General features: G+C 31.4%; 1 protein-coding gene across 5 annotated transcripts in view; it reads right to left on the bottom strand.

The window, feature by feature from the left end:
- GPC5 (glypican 5) overlaps positions 1 to 12,506 on the bottom strand; it is a 2,040,883-nt gene that overhangs the window by 1,050,757 nt on the left and 977,620 nt on the right. The window contains exon 7 of one of the 5 annotated variants that reach the window (XM_074191896.1): positions 5,526 to 5,972. The exons of the other annotated variants lie outside the window; for them this stretch is intronic. Within the exon in view, the coding sequence (XP_074047997.1) occupies positions 5,937 to 5,972 (36 nt within the window). The 3' untranslated portion in view covers positions 5,526 to 5,936. Of the gene's footprint in view, positions 1 to 5,525; positions 5,973 to 12,506 lie in introns of those variants that run through there. 5 annotated transcript variants of the gene reach the window in all.

The following is a 12,506-nucleotide window of genomic DNA, read 5'->3' as shown; positions in this document are numbered from 1 at the left end:
AAATATGATTCATTTTCAAAAGAGTGATGATCATTATATTTTAGCCAATATTACTGTCCAAAATAAAAAGATCTTTAAAAAGCAACATTTTAAAAATAAACCTGTGTTGCTTTCTAATTCTCTACCTAATGAATCAGTTGAATATATTTATGTTCATATTTTTGAACATACCTTCCATAGTTACAAAAATTCTATAATATCCTCAGTTCAGCTTTTGTTTCAGGATAAAGTTTAATATATTTATTTATTTTCTTTCTCTTCATAACTTCTACCAAAATTCTAATGTGGCATCTCATGATGGCATGAAGGTGATCAAAGTGGTTAAGTGACCTTTTTCCAAGACTGTGTCAGTAGAGCATAAATCCTGGAAAGTACTTATTATCAATCTGGAATCATTTGAGTATGAATTTGATAATAATCTGTCTCTTATCTAAGGATCATGGATGGTTTATGAAGAATCATCTTAGGTTCTGATTGCCACATTTCTGGAAGTATATTGGGACTCAAGAGCATACAAAAGAAAGGAACCAAGACAATGAAGGACTTTCAAATTATATCACATGTGGATCATCCATTAATCAATTGATAAACATTCTGTGACAAGCACTAGGGATAAAAATCTAAAGAAGGCAGCATTTATCAAAAATGCATAGCTTGGACTTAAGATTGTGGGGGGGTGAGGGGAATAAAATAACTTTTTAAAGTATTTTAAAAACTACCATAGAGAAGACCTCAAATTCAAAACTAGGTATATATTTAGGAGAAGTTACAATGAAGATTTAGAAATGATGCAAAGAAAGTTTCTTAATAATTAGAGCTATCCAAAAATGGAAAGGGAGTAGCACCAGAAGGCAGATAGATTTTGCAAATATTGTCAATGAAAAGCTGGATAAATCCTAACTATGATATTTTAAGAGAGATCCCTGTACAACATGAATAGGACTAGATGGCCATTAATGTCCCTTGGAACTCTGAAATTCAGTGATTGTTTTGCTAGTCTCATATACTCAGTATCAAAATACTGGCCAACAGGTGACAAATATGTTCAACAACAGGAAATCCTAAAAACCAAAAGTGTTAATCTGAGTTAATGGCAGCACTATTAGAGATCTTGTAAAGTACTGAAATTGAGAAATTTTCTTTTTATTCCAGTCCTTTCCTCCCCCCCTTCTTTTTGATCAGTTTTCTATTTGATGATAAAAATTTTTAAAATTTATTTTATAATGACATTTGATGTCTTCCTTTAGACATAAATCCTTTTTAAATTAAATTTGGTTAAGCAAAATTTGAAGTGCCTATATTGATTGTTTAGTTATATTGGAAATGGATCAAGAATGATAAGCATGATTAATAACACATTATTATAGGATCTTATGTCTGTAAAGAATTTTTTTCAAAATAACCATATGAGATAATTGCAATTTTTTGTCATTTAATGAGAATGTTGCATTGGTTTCTGTGACTCTTCCCTCTAATGTGGGAGGAGTATAATATATACATTAGTATAATTGCCATAATAATTACATAACAAATATGCTATATGAGTAGGGAGAAAGTCATTACCAACTCTGAGGATAAGTAGTTCAAACTTGCCAAATTTTTTGAAAGAAAGAAGAAAAAATCATTATTTTAATAAAATTACATGATATATTTAAAAAGAAATGAAACATGCTATGTCCCATACTCAAAAACTCCCAATTTTTTCAAAGAAGTGTTTTAGATAGAAGCATATAGATGCTAATCTAACATCATTTTTTTTTCAGATCCTTTGACTCCTCAAGTCTTGCAACTATGCTCTATTTCTGCCTCTGGTTATACCTTAAAACTTTTCATTATTTGAAACAACTCTTCTTCCAAAATCCCAAAATTTGAATTCTATAATAACACGATGTTCCTTTTAAAATATTCTTTCTTCTTATTATTCTCTTGACTCTTAGAAGAACTACTGCCCCAATAATCATCTACCTCAAAGCTATAATTCCACCCATATACTTAATTTCATTGTTCCATCAATCACTCTTACATGAATCATGTCCCTCTTCCTCTGTATTGGCTCCTTTCTTTTAGCCTACAATGGTGCTAGTCTCTCCAATCCCTAAAAAAACAAAATAAATTCTTCATTTGCTCAGTTAACTCTCTTCTCTTTATCATTGATTTACTCTCAAATTTATTAATATGATAGCAAACCACAATCTGCCATCATTTTCTTTTCAAGATTTCATTGAATATAGTAGTACAATAGGTTCTATCATCCTCCCCCCGCCCCCTCTTTTCAAGTATAGGGTTCGATCTTCTCCAATGGATATAGGATACCCTTCTCTACCTGCTATGGAATTTCATAGCTTCATTGAAAACAAAAGTATCTTCTCCTTTGTAAAGGCTTATAGCTTTTTGCCCTAACATTGTGATATTTTCATTCAGTTGTAGGTTATAAAAAAACAGAGAAAAGTACTCCAGGTTTTTCATAATTTTATTTATGTTAACTTGTCCCTTTGCTTTTCTGCACCCATGGAGGCAAAAGCAATCCTGGCCACAAAGACCAAAATGACCAGTTAGTTTTTGGATCAACTCCAGACTTTTGCTCACATAATGCATAGGCAGTGATTGATTACCACATCTGAGATCAATGACTTCAAGAGGCCAAAACACCATTTGGTTTAAGAACAACAAAATCTTTTGGTCTGTGAATTTTAACTGTTTGAAATCTATTTGTTTTGTTTTTCTATGTGTTTTATTTTCCTTTTTATCCCAAATCATTTGTTTTTTCTTCCTTTATTCTGTGCCAGAGGCTAAAGGAAAACAAACTTGAATTCATGCCCTGAAGGAAAAGTTGACATGTAGTCCTAACAGGAGAGTTCCTGGATAACATGGTAGATGGATCAATTAAGTCCCAAAGCAAAAGGTAACATTTTGCCATCTAATTATTGACTTTAGCTTTTCCAGTTTAAAATGACTAGAAGTAATTTGCAAAAAAAAAAAAATTAATGTGATATTATAAGCTGTAAGACATTCATGCTTAAACTCTTTCATCCTAATTACAGAGAAAATGCAATTTGAAGTTATTTCCCTCCCATTTGTTTGGTCTTCTAATTAAATGATTGCCAGCCAGTAGGCTAGAAGTAGTAAATATATGCATAAAACACTTTTGCAGAGCACAGTAGACAAAGACAACCCATGACAACCAGTGAAAACTGTGGGCAGACACTTTGAAGCACAACAGGCCACATATAGACAAGCTAGTTAATTATATCCCTAAGGAGTGGGGTTGCCAAGCCATGTGTAAGTCACCTTTGATTAGGAAAATAAAACAAAATAGCCACAAGAAAGCAAGTCGATTAAGAGACCTCTGCATATTAATACTGAACTTTTAATTCCCTCAGTTCTAATAAAATAAGCATAAAAGATAGTGGGAGATAATTGAAATTACTTCATTTTTTAAAGTTCATTGAGTATGTCAAGAAATATATGAGGTTCTTGAAGTATGATTTTGAGCAAATTATCATCACTTTCTCCCATGAATACACCCATATTCTTTATCTCTCTTTCTCTCCTCACTCTTTTTTCCTCCTCTTCCTCCTGTCCCTTTCATTTCCTCTCCACTCCCTCTCCTCCTCTACTTTTTCTCCAATCCCCTCTCTTCTCCTTTCTTCTCTTTATTCTTTCCCCCTCCATCCATCCTCTCCCCTACCCTCTTCCACTTCCCTTCTCTCTCTCTCTCTCTCTCTCTCTCTCTCTCTCTTTCTCTCTCTCTCTCTCCCCCATGTATATTATCTTTCCAAATTTGTATCTAAGTACAAACTTTTTATCAAAGTATCTTTTTTCTTCATTTTTATTTCATATCTTTTGAAATGGGTCTTTGCACATAGAGAAATATAAAATAGTGTTCACAGAAGAAAAAGAAAGCCTCAATGTTTTTTCAAGGCAATACTTAACAATGGAATGACTTGCCAAAAAAAGGGAAAAAAAATCACATTTCCTTGCTGCTCTTTGGAATAGCTCTTGTTTATTTTCTGTTTACCCCAAATCAAAAAGGTTATAAAATGCAGAATAATTTCTTTACCAATGAAAAAACATTTGCAAAAACATAAACATGATAAGATACCAAATTAACTTGCCATGAAAAGTCCATGAAAATCATTAGGGAAAACTAAAGAAAAATGAGTGATTTTTTTTCACCAAAATCATGCTAGAACTTGATATAAGTTTAAGAAGTTTATTAAGTTATTAAGAAGTTATATAAGTTATTAAGAAGTTTAAGAAGATTATTTTCAGGTACTGTAAATATATTATCTTTTTGATGATGAATGGGAATTGTAAATTGGGAAAAAACCCTGGAAATTTACTTAATCTTTAGAGTAGGATAACCAATTATATCAGTTAATTATGTTAATAAACAAACATAAGAATCCCCTACTAAAAAAGATACCAGTCTAGATGAAAAGATGGAAAAGCAAACAAATTTTTGCATATTTATTTAGAAGGGAAATACAGTTATGTTTTTAAGAAATCAGATTTTTATTTTACAATGAGGAGTTAACTGTTATTAAAATAAGTGGGCCAGGAAAGTAATAATACATTATAATTGATCACCTATATCTAAGACAGGATATATACATACACTTAGAGAATCGTCACAGGTTTACATTAGGTACAGAAAGAAAACCTCAGATAGCTTTAGTGCAATGTGGGAAGAATAAAAACCAAGAATTTATTAAGCACCTACTATCTGCTAGGAATTGTGCTAAAATCTTTATAAACACCATTTTATTTGACCCTCACAAAAATCTCAAGAAGTGCTGTTATTATACATCGAAGAGACAGAAGTTCAGTGACTTGTCTAGGGTCACCAATTGATAAGTATCTGGGGCCATTTTTCTTAACCCAGGTGTTCCTGACTCAAGACTAAGTTCTTTCTCTACTGTGTCACTTACTTGCCAAAAAAAGTGAAAAAGTAAGAACTCTAGAGTCAAAGTAAGAAGACTTACCTGGCGTTTGAATATCTTCATTTTCTGAGCATCTAAATACATTTCAAATTTGTATTTACTTTGTTTTTCCTACCATCTTCTCCTAAAAAATAGCCCTATGAAGAATTTTAATGACCTCAGAGAGCTCCATGTCTTATCAATGCAAACAAATTATATTATACTGATTATTTTTTAACTAATTTACACCTCACCTTAAGATCAGGGATTCATATATTTAGAGCTGTAAGAGACCCTAAAAATTGATCTAAATCAACACTCTTATTTTATACATGAAAATATGAGACTGAACAGTTAGCATTTAAGTGACTTATCCAGGTTTACAAAGATAGAATAGTGAGGATTTGAATCTTTTGATTCCAGATCCAGAAGGCCTATCAAAACACAAACCCCCAAACTAAAACAAGTACTGTGGTAAGCAATTAGGATATTAAAAAATAGTTTAAGAAAGTTAGTGCCCTTGTCAAAGATTAACGTATAATATATATAAGATATAATATATACAGAGTAGAAGAAGGTACTGTAAAATAGGAAGTTATTAGCAAATGGAGGGAATTGAAAAAGGCCTCCTCATTAGATATAATTTTAGCTCAGTCTTAAAGGAAGTACTACAGCTAAGAGTTATAGCCACGTGGGCAGAGGATTTCAAAGATGGAAGAGCTAATTGAAAGGAAGAGAAAAGGGAGATGGAGTATTTGAGGAAGCCAGGGTCATTGGATCTTAAAGAAAGTGGAGGGGAGTAAGGTGTAAAAAAAGCAGAAGAGGTAAGAATGGCCAGGTTATGAGAAACTTTAAATGCTAAACAGATGACTTAATAGTGATCCTGAAGGTAGCAGGGAGCCACCAGAATTCTTTGAGCAGGGGAGCAATGATATACCTATTATTTAAAGTCACCATGACCATTCCATGGATGATGGATTTTTATTGAGGAGAGGCTTGAGACAGGGATACCAGTCAGAAGACTATCTCAGCAGGGTCTGTAATGAAAACCTGAAAGGAACAAAAATAAGATATGTAGAGAAGGTAAAAATGACAAGATTTTGTAATGGATTGTGATGTGTAGGGTGAGCGAAAGTAGCAATTACACATTAATACGCAGGTTGTTCATGAGAGAATTGTGACATCCTCTACTTTAATAGGGAGATACTGTACTTCACTGGAGCTAATTAATTTTAGTTCTCTTGCCTTCATTTTCTGACTCTCAACTTTAACTTTTTAAATTTCTTCCATTTCTTTTTAAAATGACTTTTTACTTAAAATACTTTTTATGCTGTGGTTCTATGAGGGACACATTTTATTATTTGACAAAAAAAATTCTCATCCAGGTTTACAAAGGTTACCTAACTTCTTCCTGCCCAAATTTTGTCTGCTTTGATTGAATTACTTTTGAATTGTGTTACAGAGCTTTGGGAATGGTAAGCTGTTTTATAAGTGTCACTGAGAGATCCTTTCCCTAGGCTTTTCAAACTTCTCAAATTATATGACACAGGTAAATGTCTACCTAAACTGAATGGAGGTTCCTGGTTAGGAGAGTAGGCAGGCAGAAGAAATGATTCAGAAAATTCATATTCAGTCATTCAGTATATATTTATAAGATGCTTAGTCATGAGGAGTGTAAAGATATAAATAAGTAAAACTCTACTTAGATTATGATTAATAACAAGTCTGTGATGTCATTTTATAATAACAATTGTAATTATGGCTAATATTTACATATATTGGGAACCTTGAGGGCAGTGACTTTCTTCTCTTTATTTCCTCATAGTTTCTTTCACACTGTGCAAAATTTGATCAACAATGCAAAAGTTACATAGTCCATACACACATTCACACACACACACACACATACACGCACGCACACAAACACATACACACACAACTACCACCACAAAGCCCTATAAGATAAAACTTACATAGTTCATTCTACAAATTCAGGAGACAATGAAGTTTTTTCAGTAATCCAGTTAAGATATAAGAGTCTGAATTAAGGTTCTGGCTCTATGATGGAGAGAAGGGGCACATATATATATATATATAATACATATATATGAAAGAAACTGTGTTGGTAAGGTCATTTCATTTGATTCTTATAACACTGTGAGGCAGAAGGTATTAACCCCATTTTATATGTGAAGAAAATGGAAACTTAGAAAGATCAAATGATTTTTCCTAGGAGCTCACATATAGCTAATGGGATTTGAACTCTTGATATTTCTGATGGTCTAACAAATATGTTTTGACCTTTACCATTTAGATATCTTGTTCTATAATAGAAAAACTGACAACAAAGGCATTTGAGTACACACTGAGCAAGATAAAAGAAAATAAGAATGGAGAAATAAAAGGAACTTGATGTCATAATTTGGTTATATGTTTTGTTGTTCACATTCTTCATTGAAATAAATGCTAAATTAATATAATGTTGTAATCATTATAGTTTTAAGCTACTAAAGCTTTTTGGATGTCCCATGTCAACACATTGTTGGTTATATTGCTCTTCTAGTTCTATTTACATTACACTAAAACATGTGAGTCTATCCATATGTCTCTGAATTCCTCATATTTGTCACTTCTTTTGGAATCAACCTAATCTTTCAGATTCATATGCCAGAATTTCTTTGACAATTCTTCAATTGCTTGATACTACACACACACACACACACACACACACACACACAAAATGAATTCAGTTATTTCAGATCTGTTAACTCTCTGCTCTTTGATCACTATTTCCTTCAGTGGGTTTCCTTCCTTCAACAGATTTCCTACGATTTGACTGGATGAAATGATTGTAGGGTCCTCATGTGTTCTGTACTAACTAGTAAAAATTCAAAGCCTGGCAGGCTTCTTTTGTTTGAAGGTTCCTAAAAAGTTACATTTATATTTCACTATATTGGAAGACATGATAGGAAAAAGATAAAAGAGTAAAGAATCAGTCAAAATTCCATTTCATTATTTCTGATATTTTTCATACTTTAAAATATTAATAAACTATTAAATATAGTCTTTGCATATATATGTAGATATATACATACATACATACATTATATATATATATATATATAATGGAATAGGTAGAATTCTCAGATGACATTCTTTAACTGGCAAATATTTATTTCATAATTATATTCAGCTCGAATTTTCCTGAATACGTAGAATAGGTTTAATGATATTTAAAGGAAAATATTGCTATTTATTTGGGGTGGGTAATAGTGCCTCATTGGTACACCTTTATGTAATGAAAAGTTGCTCAAAGGTTGCTAGCATTTTACTTAGCTTCCTATATTATTTTTCAGCAGAATTGATTGAGGCAGAATGCTTTCTTTCACTTGTAAAATGATTCTGAGAGATACTCTACTCTAGATCCTTCATTTTACAAAAAAAAGGATACTTTTGAAGAAGTAATTTTTCAAGATATTTCAAACATAACATTTTTTTCTTAAAATTATATGTTTCTTTAAATTTGTCAGAAAACTTGGTCAAAAGAAAAATAATTTGCAACTATCGACTAGGACTAGATTTACTTTAAATTCAATATGTTTAAATATGAAAGTTTGTAAGTTAGGAAAAATACTATTATGATGATGATGTCAATAACAAAGGAATACCAGTTTATCAAAGACTTTTCCTAAAAATATATATAATATATATATATATATATATATAATATTTATAATGATCTGCTTCAATATGAATGCATCCTTTTCAACACTGCATAGGTAGGTAAGATATCTGCAACCTCAAACTCAAATTCCAAGATTTTTTTGAGACTTAGATAAATAATGGATTAGTCATATATCCCTATGAGAATTAAGATATATTCATATAGCATCTAATTGTAGTTATCAACATCTTAGACAATAATACAGATAATGAGGGGAGAAAATATAAAATCATAAAAGCAAAGAATTTCAGTTTGAAAAAAATTTAATGAGACATTAAACCAATCTCTTAATTTTATAGACAAAGGAACAAGGATCAAAGGAGTAGCATGCCTTATCTAAGATCAAATTTTGAATTATATTTAGAAAAATAACTATTGTAATAAAATAATTTAAAATAGCCAGATATCAAAGTACTCTTTTATATTTTTATATTATTATTATTTATGATATGCTTTGATATTCTAATGTATGTTTGGTGTCTTCACATTTCAACTTATCTAAGCTTTTTCAATCCTGATTGTCATTTTGTAACAGCTTTAAATTTTCCCTGATGTTTTCTGAATATTCAAGGAGTATTAGGGCTGTTCTGTTAATTTGCTACATGGGTTCCTCTTTCACTTAGAAGTGATGCTATATTATTCCTCCTTTGTCATATAAGTAATCTTTGGTCATATACTCTAATACTACCCCCTAGGTCACTTTCAATTGACTATTGGATCACCCACTATTTTATTATAATGTGATAAGACATTCCACAATTCCAAACATCACCAAGAGAATACTTTTGAGTTTAAAGATTTGTGCTGTAGAAAACAATTTGAGATTACTGAAAAAATTTGCAATTATAATGTAGCCTGATTATCTCCAATTCAATTCCTAATCTGATTCCTCAATCTAAAGTACCTTTCCAAACATATACACATTCACCAGATCTTTTCCAAACTATGCAGCAGATTTTTCTGCAACAAAAGTGAAACTATAGATCTAGAAGGTTTTTTAGTTTTACTCCCAATCAAAAACCCATTCCAATTACCCTTCTGGGCCCTTGCTATTAATGATAATGAGAAGGAATTGCTCACTAAAATAAATGAAAAAGAAAAATGACTCCAGATGGAACCTTGAAACAATGCAAAAGATCAAAATGAATATCCCACAACCTTTCTCCAAATCTGTGGAATGAGAAAGAATGTTACACAATTTATCTGTGGGCATAAGTAGTCATGGAATTTATAACCACTGGAGACTGATGCCCTGTCTACCTTTTAACTTTGAGAGAAAATCCCTGATTGATTTATGAGCTGATAATTACTGTATTATCTAAGTAAACTGCTGGAACAAACCATCACTTCATACGTGATGTCAGAAAGGGAGATTGTGTGGTATTCACAGCACATCAGTCACAGTTGCCAGTCTGTGAATTTTGCAGTGCTCAACCTAATGTAGTTAGAAGTCACCAGAGGCTACTTGTATTAATATATGCAAAATCCTACCAGCCATAAAAATCAGGGTGTTCAGATACAAGCTCCAGGCATAACTGCTACCAATATAAACAATGTGATATGTGACAACAATTTGACATGAGCTTGTCACTGAAACTCTGAAGTTTACATTGAAATATTTTTTTATCCCTATTTATAGTTGAGGCTTAAAGATAGACACTGCAGACTCTCTATCTATACTCCGATAATCATCAAACAATCCAGATATTGTTTCAAGAGAAATATCATTCAACAAATACCAGAAGGGATGAACCTACTAGATACAAGATGAAATTATTAGCTTGTTGTGTTGCATTTTCATGGTCAAGATATTCACAACTTGCTTCATAATGTGGACTACTGAATAAATAAATATGCCATCTAAGAAAGTAGTAATGATAAAAGTTTCTGGAAACTAGCAAAAGTAAAATTAAATTCCATATTCTGATAGACTAGGTGGCTTCTGAAATAAAGACATTGCACTTCCAAACCAAAAATTAAAACTTGATGCAGTCTATCCTCTTCTTTTAGTCACTGAGGGAAATTAAGCCTCTTAATTTAATGTACAAGGTATGATAGAGATTCTGTTTGTATTTAAATTGAAGAGCTTATGGTATTAAATATGATATCCATGTTGAAAATATTCACAAAATAATTGAACAGAAAAATTGAAAGAAAATCAAAATTACTAAATTTATCTCAATAGATATTCTCAATATTCTCCATCCTTAGATGGGTTGAATGCTTTAAAAAATAAAAATTTACTATCATAAACTGATTCATTTATCTTTCATTTACTAAAGCATAAGAGGCAACTTCTAGATTTCAAATTTTGATATCGGAAAAAAGATTATGAAGGGGCAAAAAAAAACATGTTACTCCATTATGTGGTATGTCCCCATTAGACACAAGATAATATTATTAGCTTGTTGTTTTGTATCTTCATGGAAAAAGATGTTCACATTTTGTTTTATGATGTGAACATGTGAATAAATAAGTTTCACTTGAGAAACCAGTAATGATAAATCAGTTTCTAGAAACTAACAAAAGTAAAATTGAAGAAGATTGATTTTTCCTTTGTTTTAGTCAAGTCAGAAGTTTATATTTGGTATCATTTTTGAAAAACTGCCATTTTTTTTTTTAAAAAAATTATGCTTCTAGCACAAGAAAAAATGTCAAATTTGCGTCTATTGATGCAAATTTGTTATACATAGTATCCTGGCAAACTAACTTGGAGCCACTTGGAAAACACTATTGAAAACAGTGCTATTGAAAATCATATGAATCAAAAGATGGTATACTCAAATTATGCTATATGATCCACTCTCAAGAAACCTTCCTTGCTATCCAGTTTTGCTTTAGTAGAGACATGTCTGATGAAATCCAGACAGAGTACTGGATCCTTTCTAACTTTATTCTCCTTTTAAGTGAAGTGGTAAGAATAACATTCTTTTGTGAGTAGAGGAATGCTATAGGTCAAACCTGTCAAGCTACCACCCAATTTATCTTCCTTTTATTACCAAACTTCATGAACAAAATGGTCTACACCTGCTACTTCTGTTTCCTTTGCTATCACCTTAACCTTCTGTGATCTGGCTTAGTTTTCCCTAAATCTCCTTCCCGCCAAAATCCCCAATAATTTTAGGAAACACCCTCTTATAATTCATTTATAACTAACCTGGATAAATTCTAAGATCTTTTTTATTGTTTCTGTTATCATCTTTCTTGAACTCTTTGTGACAGGTAACACTATTGATTATCTCCTTTTTGAAGTTATCTTCTCTTTGTGTTGATACTTTGTTATCCTAGTTCTTTTATATCTCTAGCTACTTTTCTATATGCTTTGCAAGTTCATTTTTCCTCTTATTTCTAATAGAGATAGACATAGACATATATAGATATAGATATATATCTGTACTAAACCCCAGTCACCAACACTGCTCTATCCTCTAAATACTGACTCTTTTAAATATCCTTTTAAAAATAATAACATTACATATCAAAGGACCATAGCAACCTAAATTAAGAGCTAAAATGTTCCATAGTTAATACATATGAGTGTATGTGTATATATGTATACATATGCATGTGAGTTATAAAAATACTGTTCCTTATAGATCTGTAAAACAGTTATATGTTATATATATATACATACATATATATGTATATATATATAATCTTTGAGACATTGAAATTTTTAGCTCTTAAACTAGCATCCTATGATTTCAAGACAGGTGACATTTTTTTTTAAAAAAGGGATACTGGATACTGGAGACAGTATTTAGAGGACAGAATATGGCAGCTCACTTTGTGGTATCAAGGCCCTGGAAACTATAAGGATGCCTATCAGTCTGGGAATGGCTGAACATGCTGTGGTATTA

Source organism: Macrotis lagotis, chromosome 6 (genome assembly GCF_037893015.1).
Source record: "Macrotis lagotis isolate mMagLag1 chromosome 6, bilby.v1.9.chrom.fasta, whole genome shotgun sequence".
Lineage (NCBI taxonomy): Eukaryota > Metazoa > Chordata > Mammalia > Peramelemorphia > Peramelidae > Macrotis > Macrotis lagotis.
The sequence above is the reverse complement of the archived record's forward strand: the minus strand, read 5'-3'. Positions and strand labels throughout refer to the sequence as shown.